This window comes from Colossoma macropomum, unplaced genomic scaffold (assembly GCF_904425465.1).
Source record: "Colossoma macropomum unplaced genomic scaffold, Colossoma_macropomum, whole genome shotgun sequence".
Taxonomy (NCBI): Eukaryota; Metazoa; Chordata; class Actinopteri; order Characiformes; family Serrasalmidae; genus Colossoma; species Colossoma macropomum.
This window is the reverse complement of record NW_023494808.1, coordinates 15,035,128-15,057,020: the sequence shown is the minus strand read 5'-3', so window position 1 is coordinate 15,057,020 and position 21,893 is coordinate 15,035,128. Positions and strand designations below refer to the sequence as shown.

At 38.1% G+C, this 21,893-nt stretch overlaps 1 protein-coding gene across 6 annotated transcripts; it reads left to right on the top strand.

Annotated features, from left to right (window-relative positions):
- Positions 1-2,242: 2,242 nt before the first annotated feature.
- Positions 2,243-21,361, top strand: LOC118798408 (protein SON). 6 transcript variants are annotated; one of them, XM_036557843.1, is made up of 13 exons: positions 2,243-2,380; positions 3,775-3,878; positions 3,970-4,135; positions 4,505-6,141; positions 7,197-7,609; positions 7,721-7,855; positions 8,365-8,586; positions 8,671-8,781; positions 9,998-10,114; positions 15,146-15,293; positions 16,007-16,072; positions 18,632-18,747; positions 20,450-21,361. In XM_036557843.1, the coding sequence occupies exons 1-13, from the start codon at positions 2,298-2,300 to the stop codon at positions 20,606-20,608; spliced, it is 3,477 nt and encodes a 1,158-aa protein (XP_036413736.1). In that variant the 5' UTR covers positions 2,243-2,297; the 3' UTR covers positions 20,609-21,361. The 6 variants fall into 6 exon arrangements, 3 of the variants coding, with proteins under 3 accessions (XP_036413736.1, XP_036413739.1, XP_036413738.1); XR_005006005.1 differs by lacking the exons at positions 16,007-16,072; positions 18,632-18,747; positions 20,450-21,361 and adding an exon at positions 14,417-14,504 and having other exon boundaries at positions 15,146-15,281; XR_005006004.1 differs by lacking the exons at positions 16,007-16,072; positions 18,632-18,747; positions 20,450-21,361 and adding an exon at positions 12,581-12,727 and having other exon boundaries at positions 15,146-15,248.
- Positions 21,362-21,893: the final 532 nt, after the last annotated feature.

Genomic DNA, 21,893 nt, shown 5'->3' with positions numbered 1-21,893 from the left:
ATTTAAAAGGGATATGCCTATGAATAGTAAAGTAGTCTATTTCGGTTATGTTCTCCCTGATTTAGGACAAATAGATAAATCCTTAATGGCTGTGCTTTTAGCACCTGGTAAAAAGGCACTGAGAAAGAGATGGTTATAACCAGAATGCTTCAGCATACCAAGACATTCTGGATAATTGTGTGCCTCCAACAGTTTGGGGAAGGCCCTTTTCTATTCCAGCATGACTGAGCCCCGGTGCACAGAGCAAGGGCTATGAAGGCATGGCTGGGTGAGTTTGGTGTGGAAGAACTTGAGTGGTCCACACAGAGCCCTGACCTCAACCCCATCAAACACTTTTGGGATGAACTAGAATGGAGATTGTGAGCAAGGTTAGTGGTCAGTGTCTGACCTCACAAAAGCTCTTCGGAATAAATTGGCAAAAATTCCCACAGACAACACTCCAAAATCTTGTAGAAAGCTTCCCAGAAGAGTGGAAACTGTTATGGCTGCAAAGGGGGACCAACTCCCTATTAATGCTAATGGATTTAGAATGGGATTCATAAAAGCTCCTGAAGGTGTATTGTGTAGGTGTCCCAATACTTTTGTTCATGTAGTGTATATCCACCCTATCATGGATGTGTCCATTCTGTCATGGCAAGATGCATAATAGGGTGGGCATAGAAATAGGGCCAATTTTAGCTAAAGCTAACATTTGATGAACATATGTTGACCTACAGTTGCAGAAATGCTAAAATGTTTAAGATTACTTTGTTTTGTTATCTTATATGTTTTGATATATTAAAATGATTTTAATTAAATCAATATTTCACCACGACAGGGTTGACATCTTATGCTAAGTATGGAGAAAATGGAAGAGATATTATGTAAAATTAACTTATATAATTACTGAACATGCAGCAGGTTTGTTCAGTCCATTGAAAGTTGTGATGTCACTGATGTCAAGGGTCAGTTTCTTAAAGGGGCAGTTATCACAAAATGACAGGAATGACTGCAATTCTAGGACATGTGGAAATAGCTTGATATTTTTAAGAAAATGGCAAAAAGAAAAATCAGAATGCTTAAATTATCGAACATCTTTAAGAAATTCTAGAAATTTTAAATATAGAAAGTTGTGTTGTTAACGACTTAAGAGTCATTCAGCTTAATTATGCAGCACCTCAAATATGTCAAAATCCACATCTCGACATCAAAGAAAATGGTATTAAATGTACAAAATGTATTTTACAGTGAAGGTTAACATATATGCATAATAATGTGTTCATTCGGAGTTAAATTTGAAAAATGAATTCACAATGTTTGTATGCAATTTAAACGTCTATGCTGGGGACATCAGAGGTACATTATATTGATATTGACCCATATAACAGAAGAAAGTGTTGTTAAAAGGAAGTGGGGTGGGACAGTGTTTTTGTACTGTTTTCATTTTGTTACAGGACAAACAGAATTTACTAACGAATGCTTTCTGTTTTATTAGCATTTCACATACTGTCCCAACTTTTTTGAAAATGCCAAAAAGTGCCAAATGTAAACCCAGCAATGATTTAGGATTTTACCATTTGCCTTCTGAAAACAGCAGTTTTATTTTAAAGCTGCTTCTTTGCTATATTTAGCATATAGCTTTTTTAGATTTAACTGATTAAATTAAAAAATCAGATATTACTATTTGTGAGCTCTTGCTGTTGTGGGTTTTCTTTTTGGGCAAAGATGAAAAATGTACAGAATTCGAAACTTTTAGATGCCGTGTCTGTTTTTTTTTCTATTGTAAAAATAAATTAATATTAATAATAAATTCCCAAACTGTTCCAGTTACTGGGATTAGTAATTTTCTTTAGTTTAGAAATGGTAGGTGGACATTTTTCTCACTGTGCTACAACAAATTTTCTATTCTAGCTCCAGTTCTACCTGCTCCTAAAGTTTATTTACGTTTATTTATTTTATTATGCAATCTTTATTAAGGATTTTGTGTGTTATATCATTAAAATATTTTAAAAGGAAAAAACAAGAATTGTGCAAAATAACGTGTAATGTGTATTTACACATTCTTATTCTTTTAATTGAAATTTTTTAAATCTTTCTAACCTTTGTTTTCTTATGGATGCCAGTTGGTGTTTCCTGTATGGCCCAGCCTTGCATTGCACATTTCTTTCTTTTATTCTTTCTTGTAAATTTATTTAAAAAACACCGTTGAATCTGTGGAGGGCTGTGCAAATCTCCTTGACCTCTGACCCAGGCTGTTGTTGCTATACGGATGTTGTGGAATATTAGCTCAGGAAGCTGTCCCAGCCACACTGACTGTGATGGCGACCAACATTGAACAGATTTTCCGGGACTTTGTTATGAATAAAATAAAAGAAATAGAGGACGAAAGCCAAGATAAGAGGTGACTTGTACCATCAGTAGCTGTCTTATTACTCACTGTAGACCTCGGTTTAGCAACGTTACTAACAGCTGGCTGGCCAGGCTAAACAACTAACCTTAGCTTCTTAGCTAGCTAGCTACCTAACCGAATGTAATTTAGGCTATATGCTCGCTTTGCAGCAAGATAAAAATAACTTTTAATCAGTACTGATGTTATGGAGGCGTGTATGAACATGGACAATGTTATTAAATAATGTTTCATACAATTGAATATTGAATAGTCGCCCTGGTCCTGCACCAGAGCTCGTTTTGATGGCTATGGGTAACTAGCATTTTCTTAACTGGACACCAGACTACAGGTTTCATCGCCCCAACTGCAGTCTGAGAGCCAGGCGAAGCTAACAGTTGCACTAGTATAACTAGCTAACTGTTACAGTACGAAGATCATTTAATGTAACGCCCAGCTGAACGTTGACTGTGAAATAGCTAGCTAGCTAGCTGTGTGATTTCCTGGCGATGTTTTGCTTAGCCTTTACTTTTCGTTTACTGAGCTGGTTAGCTATTTTTAGCTAGTTACTGTTAATGACAAGAATATAATGGCAACCAAATTGCCCACTTGATGTAACTTAGCTGGAAATTAACTTTTACGGGCATGATGCCGGTTTGACGTAATTTATTTAGAAAGTGCTGCAGCTTGTCAGCTGTGTAGGTCGATAAGTCATTTACAAGGTTACAGTTTGTAGACTGCTGAAAAGTTTCGATGTTGCAAAGTTTTAACAAACTTGCATTCCTAGGTCAAATTGGTTGTATTAATAAAAAATTGAAGAGTGGCCTATGGTCTTGAGACCAGTTTAAGTGTGAACATTGCAAGAAACTGTCATATCAGTTGTCTGCGAACTGAGTACTGTAAAGAATAAAGAGCTACAGAGGCATCTAATTTCCTTTCAAAGTGTGAGTGACTGACTCCATTTGGGTAAAATAGTTATTATTTGATGATACCATTTTAATGATGACAAGACTGCCAGTATTAAGATAAGTTTTTATTGAATTATTTGTGCACTTGCGAGCACAACCACACACACAGCATAGTATTGGTTGACAGGATTTGACACATGTAATAGGATTATATGAGAAAACACCTACACAGGCCTACTGTTTCTATACAATTATTTTAAAAATGCAGTGAAGAAATACAGTGACCAATCTGGTTTTTTTTTTTTTTAGCAGGGTTGTTGAATACTGCAACTATCTAACGCTATCTATCTGTACAGTTCCATCATCTGAATTTTGGGCAGAGTGATATGAGTAGATGTGAAATATTTCATCAACATTCCCCACAGGAAAGTAATAAACAGTTGTATAATATGTAAACTAAGTGAGTGAATAACTAAAGCTATTATTATTGTTTTTTTTCAGTCGTACAGGCCAGGTGGATTCTAATGATAGAGAGTCGCTCTCTGACTGGGGGACGGGAATAAATAAAGAAGCACCTCCTGTGGAAACGATTAGTAAATTGTCAGGTGAGTCAGCAGTGCGTTCCTCAGATAGCTCTACTCAACAGAAACTCTAATATAAGATGACCTATTTTTCCCATTCTCCCTTTTGATAAAGTTACAAATCCTAGCTGCCAGGACAACAGTGCCAAAGATGAATTCAATACTAAACATAAGAAAACTAAAAAGCACAAAAAACACAAAAGCAAAAAGAAGAGGAAGAAACGTAAGGAGGAGAAGGAGAGCAGCTCAGAGACAGAATCAGATGGGGAAACTCAAGGAAGGTAAGACACATTTATAACCGCTACTGATACTTCAGTTGTGTAGTTATATATATATATTTCTTTGTCTGCTTAAAGACAGTTACCTGTTTGTACGTAGACTACATCTAATCAGCAGTGTGTTTTGAGTTTTAAAACACTGTCCAAAGGGTCAGACAATTTTCACAAATAAGACCTGTCACTGCTTCTTCAAACTCTGACTGTACGTTCACACTAGCAGATGGCTAGCAACTAGAAGTCACTAATGTTGCCTCAAGTTTGTCTTTTCTGAACAAATATTTAGCTATTAGTGTATTTTGAATCATAAGCCTTAAAGCATCTGAATTCTTAAATGGTCCACTGTGTTTGTAAAATGTATTGTAAATTCTATAGTGTGAAGAAGAAGAAAAGAAAGAAAAAGAAGAAACAGAAAAAAGGAGACAAAGTAAAAAGGTCTGGATCACGATCTGAAAGCTCTTCAGTTTCTGAATCTGAGTCTGAGTATGAATCAAAACCTTTCAGTGAAACTACCAAATCTTCAACTGGAAAGATGTTGTCAAAGTCTGAACTCTGTGATGGGGGTAATTTTAAGATTTCTCAAGAACTGCCTGACATTGTTCCTAAGCTGGACACTACTACTGACAAAAACAAAAAAATTGAAGGAGGCAATGAAAGAAGCTCTAGTCGCTCTAGCACGTCCAGACAAGAGAGGAGTTTGAGAGCACGGTGCTCCCCTTCCAGATCAAGCAAACGGAAATCAAGGCATAGATCCAGATCTCAGTCACTCAGACGATCCCAGAGATCAAAGTCAAAATCTCGTTCAAGGAAAAGTCCCAAAAGGAAGTCTCCACAGCAGAGACACAGAAGTAGATCCAGGTCAAGATCACAAAGATGCAGTAGGCAGTCCAGATCTCATTCAGCCAAAAAAAGCAGACATTCAAGGTCCAGGTCAATGTCTAGACGAAGTAGATCAAGGTCTACTCTGATCTTAAAGAAGAACAGGAGATCTCGATCAAAATCTAGGTCTGTTTCACATCACCGTTCCAGGCATTCAAGGTCTAGGTCTCGACTACGGGCAGGACATTCTACATCAAGGTCCCGGTCAAAATCTAAGTCTTTTCCAAAAGATAACCAAATTAAGACTGAGATACAAAAGAATGACATGGTTCCAGAATTAAAGAATGAGGTTAGCTCTGCAATAGAAGCTGGAACAAAAAATATAGACAAAGATGGAAATCAGACACTGGCAGTGAATACTGGCAGCACTGTCAAAGATGGCACTATTAGTGATGGCCAAGTTAAGGGATCATGGCGACCGGTTCCTTTCTTGGATAACAGCTCTTCTACTATCATTTCTGGCTCTTCTGAGACCAAGCCTTCAGTGGAGTGCATTACACCTGAGCTGCCTTTGGATATGAAAGATATTTCTGAAGATACCTCAGATAGATCTAAAGATCTGGGTGATGTTCTTAGGACTGTAAAGAAAGAAGAAATTACTAATGTACAACTTAAAGACACTCAAGTAGTTAAACATTCCAAGTCAAGATCGAAGTCCACATCTCCAACTCCACAAAGGCACTCAAAATCAGTCTCAAGAAAAAGATCAAGATCCAGATCTCCTAGAAAAAGGAGGCGGTCTAGATCATCCTCCAAGAACAGCAAGAAAACATCCAAGTCATCTCCTTCACGTAGGAAAAGATCTAAATCCAGAACACGGAATAGGCATTCTGAATCCAGATCGCCAAAAAGGAAAAAGTCAAAGTCCCACTCGCCAGATCGAAGAAAGAGGTCTAGGACCCCAGACAGAAGTAGACGGTCAAGATCAAGACATAGATCATGCTCACGGTCGAGAAGATCTAGATCTGGCTCTCGTCGAAGAAGAGGAGGTTTCAGGAGCCGAATGTTTAGTCAACGTGATCGATGGAAGAGAGAACCAAGTCATTCCCCTGTCCTCATTTTGCGGAAGAAAAGATCAACTTCTCGAACTCGTCGTAGCTCCAGCAAGACACCCCCACGCCTTACTGAGCTTGGTAAGAAAACATTTTTACCTTAAAGTCCTTTTATTAATAATAAAGATTTTGGTGTTGCAACATTGCCCATATGATCACTGTCAGTTTGAAACTACATGTCACAGTGAAATAACAGGTCTGTCATGAGCGGTGTGCAGTTAGGGCAGCACTAATCATTAACTTAATCATGGTAAAACAGCTGAGTGGATGAGAGCAGAAGGTTCTGCTGAACAATTCTGTTTGTCTGCTAAATTTGACTAGCATTGCGCAGTTCTTCTGATGTGGTAAGAACATGAACAGGCCACAGACAAACAATCACAAATTTTACCATTTTATATTCTATATTTTTTAAAACTCTCGTAGAACTGCTCGTATTTGTAAGAAATTCTATTTAGTCAAAAGTGTGAATTTTTCTAAAAAAATCTAACTTCAAGCTGAACAATTTGTGGAAAGTAAAAATGTCTAATTGCATTGTTATCTAAACAATATTACGATTGCATTTAAATGTGATTATTTTTCATACTTCAGGCATAATGTAGTGTGCCAGAATGGCAGTTCACAAGTTCTGTGTTATTAAATTAAATTTTTGCACTTAAAATTTAAGACAACAGTGAATAATTTATAATAAATTTAAAATTGCATCTCATGCCATTTAAAAATTGCACTCAAACTGTGACTTTGATATGAAAACAACTAATAGTTCAGTCCTACCTGAAAACAGTACATGTTCTCTGAACCTCCATTTTTTCTTTTTGTGTGATTGTTGTATCTATTAGCAAGCACCCGAACATAGTGAGGTTGTATTTACTAATTAACCGTCTGGTATGTATGTGAACATGTATGCTCTCATTTATTGTCAGTAATAAGCACTGCTGAGACAGCTAGCTAGCTAGTAGCTAAAATGCTAACAGAGCTATTCACATTATTATTTTAAAAATAATAATATATTTTTTTATTTTATTTAAAATTCATTACAGCCCTAATATGCATACTGTTGTACTTTAAAGTTTCAGAAGGTCTTTAAAAACATGTTTAGTCTTTGACGTCTTATGTATGCTGTTGCCTTCTCTTTACAGACAAAGACCAGTTGCTCGAAATTGCCAAGGCTAATGCAGCTGCTATGTGTGCTAAGGCTGGGATGCCAGTTCCAGAGAGCCTTAGGCCCAAAGCCATCCTTCAGCTACCTTTACCAACCCCAAATCCCACTCCTTTATCCTTACCCCTTCCCTTACCTGTTAATCTCCCAATGGGTGTACAAGGGATGTCAAACATGACCATGAATGCTGCTATGGCTAGCATGACTGCTGCCACTATGACTGCTGCTCTGTCCAGCATGGGAGCCCTTGCCGCCATGCCACAGTTGGCCCCATTGCCCACAATCACCAACAAGCCTCCACCTTCAGCCACACCAAATCTGGCTTCTATTGAGGAAGCTAAAAGAAAAGTGACAAAGCAAGCAAACAGCTATACTATCAAGGAGCTAACAGAAGTAAGTGCTAATCTTCTTAAACGATTATCTGATTTGCAACCGTCATTTTTGCATACTTCTTTTTTCACACCAGGTAATATTGAAATATATAAATTTTGTCTTTCCCTTCAGAAATGCAAGAAGATTGCAGAGAGTAAAGAGGAGATGGCCATTGCAAAACCGCATGTGTCAGATGATGAAGAAGATGAGAAGCCTTTTGGAGGACTTGCCCTGAAGGAGAATAAGGGCATCACTTTCAGTCTCAGTGTATGTATCTCACTCAGAAGTAGATAAATGGATAGATGCTAAGGATTTACAAATCTACGCTATACATGCGATATAATTCCAGGTAATCCTTAATGAGATTTTTAAAATGTGCAAATAAATATACAAATAATGTTACTATTTGCTGTGAGTAGGAAAGGCTCTTTGATGCAACACAGCTATACAGTTGTATCAGTCTTTGTGGCTGACTGTTGATATTTTTCAGTTCTCTGAAAGCAAACACTGATTCTTAACTGGCTTAGCTGATCATTTTGTGGTTTGAGGTATAGAAGTGAAAATGTGCTCAACTTCCTGAATGGTTAAAGATAAACTGTTACAGGCTACGTAAGAATTACGTTGATTATTAGTTTTTTAAAAAAAAAAAAACATGTAAACCATTAAACTGATTTGTAATTTGCAAACAGTTATTCTTCAATCATTTCACCTAAACCTAAATCTGCTGTAACCCCCTTCCTCTCCTGTGCCACCATGTCCTATCCCCCTTCCTTCAGAACCCCTCGGTGAAACCAGCTGTGAGATCAGAGGCTGCCTTTGCCAAGGAGTTCCCAGTGTCTTCAGGTTCACAGCACCGCAAGAAGGAAGGAGATGGAGCGTATGGGGAATGGGTGCCAGTGGATAAAAAGAATGACAAGGCAGGGTCTTCATCAGCTTCTGCTGGGGCTGAGGATCAGAACAAAGATAATGACAGTGTTTTTCCTGATGCACCTTCACAAGTTAGTTCTCACTGCTAATATAAAACTGCTTTGTTAAATTAAAGTTCTATACAAACTTTAACCTTTGTTCTTCTGTGACTTTAGCCGGTGGATATCACCCTGGCGGTCAGTGAAAGGGCAGTAGCCCAGAAGAGACTGGCAGAGAACCCATTTGACATCAATGCCATGTGTATGCTTAATCGTGCTCAGGAGCAGGTACGTTTCATTCACTGCAGCACAAGTTATATATAATAAGGGTTATATACAAATTGGATAGACTGCGTAAAACTCCACATTACTAAAGATGGCACCTGCTAAATTATCTTAGCGTCACTGTTAAAGGGATGCTTCTGCCAAAATTAAAAATTTATCCATTGCTAGAGCTGTTTTAAACATCTCCATTTACAACAGCTCTAGCGATGGGTAAATTTTAAATTTTGGCTGGAGCATCCCTTTAACAATGATGCAAAGGTAATTTAGCGGACAGTGTTATTATGAATGTGGAGTTTTATGCAGTGCTGCAGTAACTTCTGGAATGCGATTTTCCTAGTTTAAGACTACATAAACCACTTTTGGCATTCATTTTGTGCCTAATAAAAATAGAAATGCTGACCGAGGTAAGTGTTATACCTGTGCTTTCTTGGTTGTATTTGCTAGCCTGTAGATCAGTCAAGATTAGAAATCTCTGTGGGGTAAAGCAATGGTTGTATGATGCATTTGCAAAATGTATGTTGGGTATTGTAGTGAGAGAACATGGATAAATACAAAAGATACAAAATTGTGAATTCTGTCAAACCGTTAAGGCTGTGGAAAACAGTGCTGCACTGCAGAATAACAGGATAAATAACATATTAAACTAGTTTTAGGCCAGATTGCCCTTTGTTAGTGGACAACACAGCTGGTGTCAGATCACTGCTAAACAAAAATAGCCTAATTTTCAGTTATTCAAAATCAAGCTGAAATTACACTGTATTTGTCTTTTTTTGTTGTTTTGTTTTGTTTTTTTTAATGCCTTATCCCAAAAGTTTTTAGTCTGGAAAAACTTTGAGCTGGGTAATGCATTGTTTCCATGTTGGAGTCGTGGAGCTCATTGGACCTCGATGCAACAACATGTGACTCCAGCATGCTGGTTTCAAAATGTTAAAATATAATAAAAGAATAAAATATGCAGAGGCACTAAAGGAGACTATTGCAGATATTATGTCTGAACCCAGCATGAATATTTGAACACTGCCAGGTTCAGAAAGATTCAAGCTGTGGTCACTGTGAACATAGAATACATTCTTTTTAATTCTGATTTGGACTGCAAATAGAGGATGTAGCATTTCAAGAGTACAAGAAAAAGAATTGCATTAAGTGAGTAATTATAGTCTCTCAGTCTGAATGTAACTTAGTTCTTTTTTTCATTAAACATGATTTGTTGTATTTTTAGGTGGATGCTTGGGCCCAGTCCAACACAATCCCTGGTCTCTTCACTGGTTCCACAGGTGCTCAAGTGCTCTCATCTGAAGAGCTGTCCAACAGTGGCCCTCAGGCTTGGATCAAGAAGGTAAAGCAATGTCCCAGTTCTGCCATATTGATCAGGACACTGGATCTATATGATGGTTGAAATTTGGTGTGTGTGTGTTTAAATTTGTTTGGCACAGGAGAGACTCTGACTTATGGTGTATGTAATAAGGCATACAAAGCAGTCACTCTTTCCCCAACACAATTCTTTTTCTCCATTCTTACCATTGGCAGCTTGAATTAGATGTTTTTTCCCTGTAGCAGATTTTAAGGGCAGTACATGTTCTCTTGACTTTGCCCACAAGCATATATGTAACATAGAACAACATGGAAAATGAAATAACATCCCACCTCTCATGCATCTCATCAGAGATACATGAACATCGTCATCTGTTTTGTCTTTGCTGATTGCTGTACCCAGTCTGCAGTTCAAAGAGCCGCTTATTTGAATCTCATCTCAAGCATTACTTGAGGCCCAAGCTTTGTTGTTCCATGCTGACAATCAAGATGCAGCCAGTATTAACTTTTTTAATGAAGTGACGTCAAAGTAACCCAGGAAACTGGTAAAGTAAGCAAGGAAACTGAACGTCAAAGTAGCCAGGTGTCAGGTTTCCATCAGTGAATTCAACATAAAGATGAAAAAGGTTTTTTCAATATAAATGCATGTTAGGGTTGGGAACCTTATAAAATGCCTGAGAAGCAAAAGTGAATTCCACACCATTAAAGGTTTAAAAAAGGTTCAAATTAGGGGCTCCCGAGTGGCGCAACCGTCTAAGCGTTGGCCCTATCATCAGGAGATCGTGAGTTCGATCCCTGGTGATGCTACAGCCATCCGTAGCCGGGAGTCTGAGAGAGCACAATTGGCCTCGCTCTCTCTGGGTGGGTAGGATGGCCCCTCCTTCTCCCCCCATCACTCAGCGCGATGCTAGTCAGCGCAGGCGTCTGTTAGCTGACGTAACAGGTCTGGCGGTTGGCGCTTTCCTCCGAGCGCGTTCGGCTGTCCAGTGATGCTGCGTGAGCGGCAGTTCGAAAAGAAGCGGTGGTTGGCTTCACAGGTCTCGGAGGAAGCCTGTGTTAGCCTTCACCCTCCTAGTGTTGATAGCATTGTGTGACTGGGGGAGTCCTAACTAGCGGGTGGAATTGGAGACGACTAAATTGGGGAGAAAAATTGGCTAAAAATTTAAAGGTTTAAATTGACATTCACTTAGCTGTGCCTTGCAGTAAAGTTCAGTTGATGATAGCCCCACTGCCATTTAGAGACCTTAGAAAAACAACCACCTAAACCCTAAACATACAGCTATACATGTTTAAGTCAAGTTGAAGTTTATGTATATAGCGCTTTTTACAACAGGCAGTGTCACAAAGCAGTTTTGTAGAGAAATCCAGGTTAAAGCCCCCATGGGCAAGCCAGTGGCGACAGTGGCAAGGAACTCCCTGCTTATTTTTCCTCCATGGAGCTCCGGAGTCGTCAATATGTTTATCATTAACCGTTAATTTCTATGAAACAAATTGATGCAAACAGTTTTTGGGAGATATATATTTCTAACAAAGCAAGTAGCAACACATTTGGGAAGAAAATATAATAATTGGATTGGAAAATATAATAATCTGTGTTTGTAAATGTACTAGATTAGTAAACAAGTGTTAAAGTGCATCAGAAGCATTAATTTAAGGTAGAACTGATTCACAATAAGTGTTTTATTGGAGTTGCAGTAAGGATCATTTGTATGCTTTCACAGCAGTCAGAAAGGAGTATGTATGAGGAATCAAAATGTACAAAGTGTTTTGATCCTAGTGGAACATTTTATATAAGGATTCTCAATACCCAACTCTAATGTGTATATACATATCTGTTCATATATCAGACCTGTTAGGGCTACCGCACACTGGCTGCACCACACAGCGATGCATAGTATTATGTAGTAGATACTACAGAAGTGCAACTATACTGCTATATAAGCATAAGAGTAAGAGCACAGATAAAACATCAGGCTCAAATTCACTTTGCTCTCATCACACTCACAGCTCTCAAAAACATTTAGTTAATTAATCACCATTGGCAGCAGCTAACTCTTCACAAGCTCACCGTTTTTTGAGGTAAAGTGCACAACGTGAGAAAAGCCACATTGTGACTAGGCTCGTAACAGTAACTGCATTCTCAGTGAAAATTTAAGCCTCATGTTGTTCTCTATGGCTTTTTTAGCTCTGGTTCTGTTTAATCTAGTGCAGTAATAGCAAAATGCTGAGTGGCGAGCTGTGGTGCTTAGAGAAATTGAGCAGTGCTGGAAGTCATAGAATAGAGACATGGATCAACTATGAATGTTGCCGGCAATGTGTGCCCTTTCATTAAAAACAAAGATTTTTAATTTATGTGTCCAGTGTGCTGTTATCTTAACAAATCTCACTAATTGAATTGACTGTTTACATGAGATTTCTCTTTGTGGAGTGGGTACACCTTTACAGCAGAGTCATGCAGATGTGTTTTATTTTGTGTGAAATTCTATTGTAGCAGGTGCATTGCAGGAGGGGCATCAGACTTCAGGGGTTGACTATAGCCTACTTAGAAAGTCTTCTTTGAAAGAGGGGAGGAAGGAAGAGGACTTGAAGCAAGTCTCCTGGCACCCTCTTCTTGATTGAGACTGGAAACTCAAAATGGGTAAAAAGAAAGAAACAAATAAATTCTAGTAGTACTGAAAGGTCCTTCTAGCCAGATTCAGATTTCTCTCATACCACTTTAAAAGTACACATTCCATTTTTATTCCAAAAGATGAATGTATGCCACCAGGTATAGCAATTACTCCGACCCTGCCATGCATGATGTTTACTGTTTTAGGTAAGAGACGTATTGTCCTGAAGACTTTGGATGCTGGTTACTGTTTAACACGATTCTGAGCTTTATATTTGGGTGTGGTAATCCCATGTTTTGTTTTTTTTTTATATAGAGTTCTTTAGAGCTAAATAAATAGTGTAAAAATGCCATACCCTCCACTAAGAGATGCCGTGGCATTCACACACCCAGAGAGGGCACACAGTCTGTTTGATCAGTGGAGTGACATAGCCAACTTCACTTAGTTACCACACAAACTTTAGACTGTAGTCATGAGATTCTGGACCAGCCAGTTTATCAAAAGGTCGATATACTCCTGTCCTGTGATGTTGACTACTACCAGTTATAACAGTTGTTTGACACTTTATTTGCAAGTGTGATCTAAACTGATCAAATGTTTAGTAAGTGTTTAGCTGGACAGGACAAAACATGCCTACATTACTGAGTGTAAACCTATGCTAGGGGTTCATAATATATCATTTGGTAAAGGGGAATTCCACGTTTTTTTATTATTATTATTTCTGCATAATTCAATGTTTAAAATGTAAATGAACAAATTCTGAGTGGTTTGATGTGGAAAAAAAAAATTGAGAGTTGTTCATAGTGGTGGTGATTGGAACCTGATGTCTGAAGCCTTAAATGCCTTTACAAGCTACCTTACCTTTTGGATAGTAAATAAAATGGCTATATGTGCGTTGTAGATGTTGCAACCCCTGGTTCCTATCACCACCATTGCAAAGAATCTCAGTCGGTACATTTCTCTACAGTGCACCATGTTTCATCAATTCACCATAAATGACTTTGTTTATATGAAAAATCATTGAAATTCTCTTTTAATTCTTACTGCAATATCAGTCTTCCCAATACTGATGACAAGAAAGTCTACAATATAGAAAAGAATGTCTTCACAATGTCCAATCACAAATGTTCTCTGTGTTTTGATGAATCAAGCTAGTCCAGTAATCCAACAAACGTAAATCATTTGGTCAAAATAATGTTGAACTATTTCACATCAGCATCATATATTGCTAGTTATATTCCAATATGTTATGATGTATAATCACAATAATATACTTCCCTGTGTCATATAGCTGTAGCCTATATGGACACTAACATTTGCACAGGGTCCAGCAAACACCCTAATTTTGCTTGTAATGATTATGATTTAAAGCAGTTGTTCTCAAACTGGTCCTCAGGGCCCCCCAAACAGTCCATATTTTCACTCGATCTCAACTGTCAACACAGGGATAGAACAAAAATATGGACCATCTGAAGGCCCTGAGGAACAGTTTGAGAACCAGTGTTCTAAAGAATGTTTGATGCCTTTTTTGGATTGGGGTTTCAACAGCGGTTTGGCATCTATTGTCAATATCAACATGTCTGGGTGCAGGGTTCCAAACCACTGAGCTGTTTTGCCCTGCTTGTGGAGGTGTTGAGGTGGGGCACAAACGCAAGAGGGGTGGGGGTTCACAGTCTTAACTGTGAACTCTCACCCCTCTATATGGAAACTTGTTGCAGGGTCAGTCCTTGTAGCTGCCTTGTTGCCATGGTCACTGTCAGGCCCCTTCTATTCACGTCAGATGCAGAGCCGATGATGGGGGCCTAGGTACGTACGTCATACAGCACCCTATTTCTTTTCATTTGGATTTGTGTCCACTCTGATGCAATCTGCCATGCCTTTTTGTGTGTTTCAGCTGAACCAAGGGTATTGATACCATATCAAAGGTGGTATTGATACCTTTTAGAGGAAAACCATTTCAGTATATACTTAATTTTTGGAGCATTTAAAATATTGCTTCTTAAACTATACTTTTATAGGTGAATTAGGAGCTGGGTGTGATAAATTCCCATGTTGCAAAGTAATGCTACCATTTTAATATATAATTAATATTTGTAGCTCTTAAAATATGGCCTCTTGTTCAGTTATTTAAACAATGCAGAATATATTGGTAATTGCTGACATAATCCACAGGTGGATTAGGAGGAACAAATTACTCAGTTAAATATTTAAGGACCTTTTGATTTTTCATTTCATTTCATTGAAAAGTCTTTGAAATTCCAGAAGGTAGCCAGTAGAATTATCCAGATCTGTTAGTTTGATGTTGGTTACAAATTACTTATGCTTACTTACTGTTGGTCAGTACTTACTTACTGTTGGTCTGTGAGTTCTTACTATTTCCTCTTTGCTTGTCTGCCTTTTTTCTTTCTCTGTCTCCTTCTGCCCATGTCTGTCCCCTCTCCATTCAGGACCAATTCCTTCGTGCTGCACCAGTCTCTGGGGGCATGGGAGAGTTGCTGATGAGGAAGATGGGTTGGCGTGCTGGCGAAGGCCTTGGCAAACACAGGGAAGGCACAGTGGAGCCCATTGTGATTGACTTTAAAACTGACCGCAAGGGTGAGCCCATCACATCTATTTTTTTCAGTCTTTTAAAACAAATATTCAATTAACAATAAGGGTCAGATTTAATTTTTTTTAAACTGAAAGCCTGCTGTCATGAAAAGACTGTCCTGAACATTTTTCTTTTGAACCTATTTTTTTTAAATATAAATGTTTTAAATAAATAACTTTTTTTAGGGCTGTCAATTTATTGTTAAAAGATTTTAAAGGTTTTAAATTCTTTGGGTGTCTGGTTTCTGTGACACCACTATAAAGAAGATTTTTCCTAACAGTCTAGTAACTTTTTTTATGGGCTAAATGGTAGTGTGGTTGGCCTTGTTAGTGTTAAGCTTACACACTGTGCACAGCATCTCTGGTATGGGTGGGTCAAAAACAGATTTTTGCTTGAGGGGATAAAGTTTCCTAACCACTTCATACATACATGCCTACTTCCGCTTTGCTAGAATTTTGAATGATTCCTCACACTGCAAACGATTACAAACAACAAACAACACCACTGGCTACATTTAACTTGAAGCACAACTGCTTAGGACTGTATCAAGTACAGTGTCTCACCTGAAAATGTCCAAACATCAAGTGATTTTCACCACTGCTGTCCCAACTTGGCATCTTACTTTCCCAGGGCACTCGGGCAATAGTTAATGTTGACTCCTGAACAAGTTGGTTGGTTTCTACATGTAATAGATCATGCATTTGGTTTGTCTATGAAGGATTAGTAGCAGAGGGTGAGAAGACCCAGAAATCTGGCAACTTGGTGGTGATGAAGGATCTTCTAGGTGAGTTCATTTGTTTGTTTACGGTCATGTGAAAAGCACTCCATGAAATGTTTGGGGGGGGTTAAGCATATCAGAATGTGAGCATATCAATATGTGATCATCAGCTAAACAGTATGATAACTGTAGGTAACGGTAACTGTAAAAAAACAAAACAAATTTGCTTTTGCAATCATTCATTTAAAAATAAATTAACATGTCTTTTTTTTCTTGAAAAAGTAAGAACACCTCTGGTTTCAGTAACTGGCATTGAAACAGCTTTATGTAGGTGTTTCTTAAAAACAGCCTAGCAGTTTCTGGCATCTACTGGGAGACATTATTGCCCACTACTTCATGCAGAATTATTACAACGGCGCAATGTTTGAGGGGTTTCTTGTATGAACAGGCCATTTAAAATTCCCTCACAGCATTTCAGTAGAATTCAGATCTGGGCTTTGACAAGGCCATTCCACAACTCTCAATTTCTTCTTTTTGAGCCAGTCCTTGGTGGATTTACCTGTATGTTTATGATTTTTATCCTTTCGGAAGGTTCACTTCTTCAGCTTTAATATTTTGGGAAATGGCCTCACATTCTCCTCAAACACTTTCTGGTATGAAAGTGTGGCCAGACAACTCTATCTTTAACAAGCCTGTCCATAACACATTGTTCCAGTAGTCCTGGTCCTTGCCTAGATACTAATTAGTGAATTTTAGTCTTGCCTGGATGTTCTTTTTAGACAGGAAATGCTTCTTCCTGGTACACTTGGCATGTAGGTCAAATTTGTGCTTTCTCATTCTAATTGTAAATGCATGCACTTTAACACCCAGAGTGCTGCTTGCAGACCTTGTAATGAAATTTTGGGGTTCTTAAAGACTTCTTTTAGCATCTTATGGTCTGTTCTCTGGTTAAATTTGCTGGTGCGGCCTGGCCTGCACATTTTGGCAGTGGTTTTAAATCTTCTCTGCTTGTAGATGATCTTCTGAACAGTTGAAGGATTGATTTCTATTATTTTGAAAACACTTCTCAAACCCCTTCCCAGACTCATGGGCATCTACAGTCTTCTTTTTGAAGGCTTTAGAGAGCTCCTTTGATAAGCCCAAACTCCAGTAACAAGGAGTGAGCCAGACCAGGTATCTGAGGTTTAAATAAGATGAGTTCCTCAAAGATATTTTTAACGGTGTAATTGTTAATACCAGATCAGGTGCACCTGATTTCTGTTTGACACATTTGAAGAAGATATAGCCGTGACGTTATTTGCGATAACACACAACCTCGAGTGTTCTATTGCTTTTATACAACAGTTAAATAAATAAAGTAAGAAATAAATAAATTGGGCCATGAACGTGTCATTTAACATGTTTTAATGTTAGCAGTTCCTTCTGCCAAATTATAGTTCCGTAACAAGCAGCTTGTTGCCTACGTCAGAGTAACGAACTCCGCTCACTCGCTGCACAGTATGCTCTAAGCCTCGCATTTTGAAGTATGGCCTGAGCCATAAAACTGCTGTAATATCAAGTTTAGCTCAGTGTTGTCTTTTTTTGCTAGATCAATGGTAATGTTTTTTTATTCCAGCCAGTCTGTAAAGCATTTTACAGCCCATTTTGTTTGGCGAATGGTATTCGGTTAATTTCTGGCTAATTCCAGGTTGTTTAGGTGTTCTTCTGTCACAGCTGCCGACTGAAAAGCTGCTCAGTCGTAATGACAGTTTCAGAATTAGTGTAGTCTCATCCTCAGAGTCTGACCAAATTGGTCGTAGGTCAAATGTAATCTTAAGTGTCCATTTTCTGTTTGTGCGCAAAGTAAGAAGTAAAAACGTTCAAATGGCGTGAGCGTCTCCTACAGCTGTCAAAGTCATTGCTTAGCAACGGCGTCTCAGGGGAGTGATACAGTGTTTGAAAAAAACGTGATGTTATGTGGTGTTTCACTGCACGGATGGGTTAAATCCGGAGGTGAAATTTCCCCATTGTGGGACTAATAAGGGTCACTTAATTTTAATCTTAGTTGTGGTGAAATAACAGCACAGTTAGAACGCTTCTTAACCAATCAGCTCGTTTGGCGTGTGATTGATATATATATATATATATATATATATATATATATATATATATATATATATATATTAGGGCGTGCTTATTTTTCTCCACATAAGGAAATTGCATTTCTCTTTATTTCAGTTACATAAAGGATGACAAAAAAATGTTCATTTTAGGTGTCACTTGTTGAATTACATCAATTCAACAAGAGTCTGAGCCCATTAAATCGGTGTGCTGACATAAGCTAGTTGTAAATAAATCAGTGTCTGTATGTTTTTCTCAAGAACAAAAAGAAAAAGAATATCGGCTTTTTAAATCCTCAAATATTGAAATCGGTATCTGTCTTAAAATTCCTGTATGTGTCGCACTCTTTTATCAACACTGTTTAAATGAAGACCGAATATCTGTGCGTTGCAAATATGCTAAACTTTTCATGAGGTGTACTTGCGTCTTCACATGACTGTATGTATGTGATTTTGATTTTCTTAAATAATAGTTTTGTTTCCTCCTTGTCTGCTTTGGCTCCTGATCCTTACACGTGTGTTGCAGGGAAACACCCAGTGTCTGCTTTAATGGAGCTGTGTAATAAGAAGAAGTGGGCACAGCCAGAGTTTGTCATGGTGCTCCACACTGGCCCTGACCACCGGAAGAACTTCCTCTTTAAGGTTTGTAAACAAATTTTTATGTGTATGTGTTTTCTTTTAATGAAATAGATGAAATTAATGCTTTAATATAAATGTCTTATTAGAAGAGGTGGGTGTATGTATATGTATCATTATATAGATATTTTCACAATAAACTTTTCCAAGTATAACATAAGTAACATCATTACTTCTACAGCACTGCTTGTATCATAAACAGTGTTGGAAAGTAACAACATGCATGCGATTTATCAGCACTGTCATTTTTATCAAGTACCTGTTTTTAGAAAGTATTTCTTTTGAAAAAAAATACTTTCACTCAACTACATTTCACAGTAAAATATCCTTACCTCACTCTTTTCTTTTTTTTAATATGCAGTGAAGTAACAGCTAGATTTTATGATTCACTTTCACAATACCAATCCCTACTCTGACTCAAGTACTGGATTTGTGTGCCTCGTCCACTGCTGACCATAAAAATACAGATTAACGCTAATTATAAAAAGTCTGTAAACAACAGCCAGAACACACTGACTGGCCACTTCATTAAGTACCTTGTATCTACTTTCTTTGTCCATTTTATCAGCACCACTTACTGTATAGGTGCACTTTGTAATTCTGCTATTACAGACTGCTGTCATCTGTTTCTCTGCCTACTATGTTGGCCCCCTTTCACTCTGTTCTTCAGGGTGGTCAGGCCCCCCCAGGACCACTACAAAGCAGGTATTATTTGGATGGTGGATCATTCCTAACACTGCAGTGACACTGACGTGGTGGTGGCATTTTAGTGTTTTGTGCTGGTACGAGTGGATCAGACAAAGCAGTGTTGCTAAGTTTTTAAATGCCTCGGTGTCACTGCTGGACTGAGAATAGTCCATCAACCAAAAATATCCAGGCAACAGTGTCCTGTGACCACTGATGAAGGACTAGAGGATGACTAACACAAACTGTGCAGCAACAAATGAGCTAATGTCTCTAAGTTTACATCTACAAGGTGGACCAACAAGGCAGGTGTGTCTAATAGAGTGGACAGTGAGTGGACACAGTGTTTAAAAACCTGCCGTGTCTGATCCATTTGTATCAGCCCAACGCACACTAACACACCACCACCACGTCAGTGTCACTGCAGTGCTCAGAATGATCCTCCACCCAAATAATACCTGCTCTGTGGCGGTCCTAACCATTGAAAAACAAGGTAAAAGGGGGCCTAACCAAGTATGCAGAGAAACAGATGGAATGAAAAAATCTGAAATTGTAGAACTACAATAGGCAGCTGAATCATAAGTGGAGCTTATAAATGGACAGAGTGAAGATGTTATTGTCTTAATTAAATTTTTTTTTTTCTCACTTTTGATTTTTTGCTCCTGTTCCTTCTTAAATACTTTGCATGGTAAATTAATAATAATTGTACTTAGTGTTTCAGAGCCTTTTCAAAACGTAAAAAATGTAGTTTTCCTGAAGCATTTTGTCCTTTCTGGTAAATTAATTTAATAGAAACTAATACAAGTTCGTTAAATGATAATGATTTTGTCTGCTTAAACTGAATTAGATATCAAATCTTATTGCAGTGCTAAACGTATGGCTGAATGCAGACATTATAATAGTTTCCCGCATCTATAGGTTTTGGGCTTTAGTAACTGTTGAGTTTATGTTTTTTGATACCAGGTTTCTCACTAGAAACATGGCTAATATGTTTTCTTTCTCTTTTCTTCTGTCCTATTTACAGGTGGTGGTGAATGGGTGTGATTACCAGCCCCAGACAGCCAGTCCCAATAAAAAGCATGCCAAAGCCATGGCAGCCACAGTGGCTCTACAGGCAATGGGTGAGGTAGCGGGGGACGGTGTCCATTCAGGACCTGTGTTCACAGCAGCCACCAGCACCTGATAACGACCTCTACACACACAAAACATCTCATTGTGGGGAAAACCGTACTGCACCTCAGTCTAAATAATTTCTTTATGGAATTTGTAGATAAAGGGGAAGCTGACTTGATATGTAAACCGAGTGTGTATATTGCTTCACACACTCTTTACAGTTTTCGTTTTTTTGGGTTTTCTTTCAGTTGTTTCTGTAAACATGGTAGATCACAAACTTTAACCTAATGAACTAAAATATGCCCTCGCAACTTGGGCATAAGAAGATTGAAAAAATGAATACACTGTTGTAGTAAGCTGGGGGGCACTTCACAGACAAAGTAAATTTTTCAGTTAGCCACAGAACTTAAGCCAAAAGTGAGAACTGTCGAATAGAAGGAGATAAGGAACTTGCATACTAGTCAGCCTTAAGCATCCAGCTAACTGAGAAATCTTATGTGTCTGTTTTTAAAGCCTTTTGTACTTTGACTGAGCTGTACAGCAGACATAGTTGTTTTAAATTGCACTTTGTCCCCTGTTACATTTTGATGTTTTAACTTGTGCATGCTTAAATAATGGTTAAAGGATGTGCTCTTTTATGTTTTCCTTAAACAAAGATTTCTCTATGTCTGACATGGTTTGTATTTTTTGCACATATGTCATTTGGACTACTCCCAACATTGTCACTGAAACACTACTTCCCTTTGAAAGCATGTTTTGAGTTGCCAACAGAAGAGAGATTTTATTTAGTACAATTAAATAAATGGATGACTTCTCTCTGGAACACATTGTATGACTTTATTTGAATGGAAGAGAAACTTTTTCATTCTCTGTTCCTCTAGCACATAATTAGCACTGGGCAGTGCAGGAGTAGACTGAAGTGCTAAGCCTTTTGCGCCAAGTTTCGGGCACAAGTACGAAATATTCTGTACCCAAAAAAAGCATGCTTGCTATGTATGAAAGTGGCATACGAGCCTAAATGTGCAGTGACATGAGATTGTCTCCCTTGAACATGAAAGCACAGGCTTCAAATATGTACTAAAAGGACATTTATAAGAATGAAACTGAAAGATTAACTGTGAATGTAAATATTTAAACCTACAGGACTCTTCTCACTACTCCTTTACCACTACTCTAATAGAAGAATTACACCCTCGTAATGCTTTGGTGTGGAAAGATGCCCAGTTTTTAAAGCTGCTCTCTCATCATTACTAAACTTGCATTACTTTTTTGGCCTGTATGTTGATGGCTCCACTAACCTTTAAACCTTGACTCTCAAGCAAGAATGTGGAGCATTCAAACCTTTTTTAATGATC

Bases quoted from the DNA above. Each gene is read 5' to 3' on its own strand.
- LOC118798408 (XM_036557843.1), top strand. From the start codon at position 2,298: ATGGCGACCAACATTGAACAGATTTTCCGGGACTTTGTTATGAATAAA. The intron at 15,294-16,006 runs GTGAGCCCATCA...TTGTCTATGAAG, and splicing joins CTTTAAAACTGACCGCAAGG to GATTAGTAGCAGAGGGTGAG. The intron at 16,073-18,631 runs GTGAGTTCATTT...CGTGTGTTGCAG, and splicing joins GGTGATGAAGGATCTTCTAG to GGAAACACCCAGTGTCTGCT.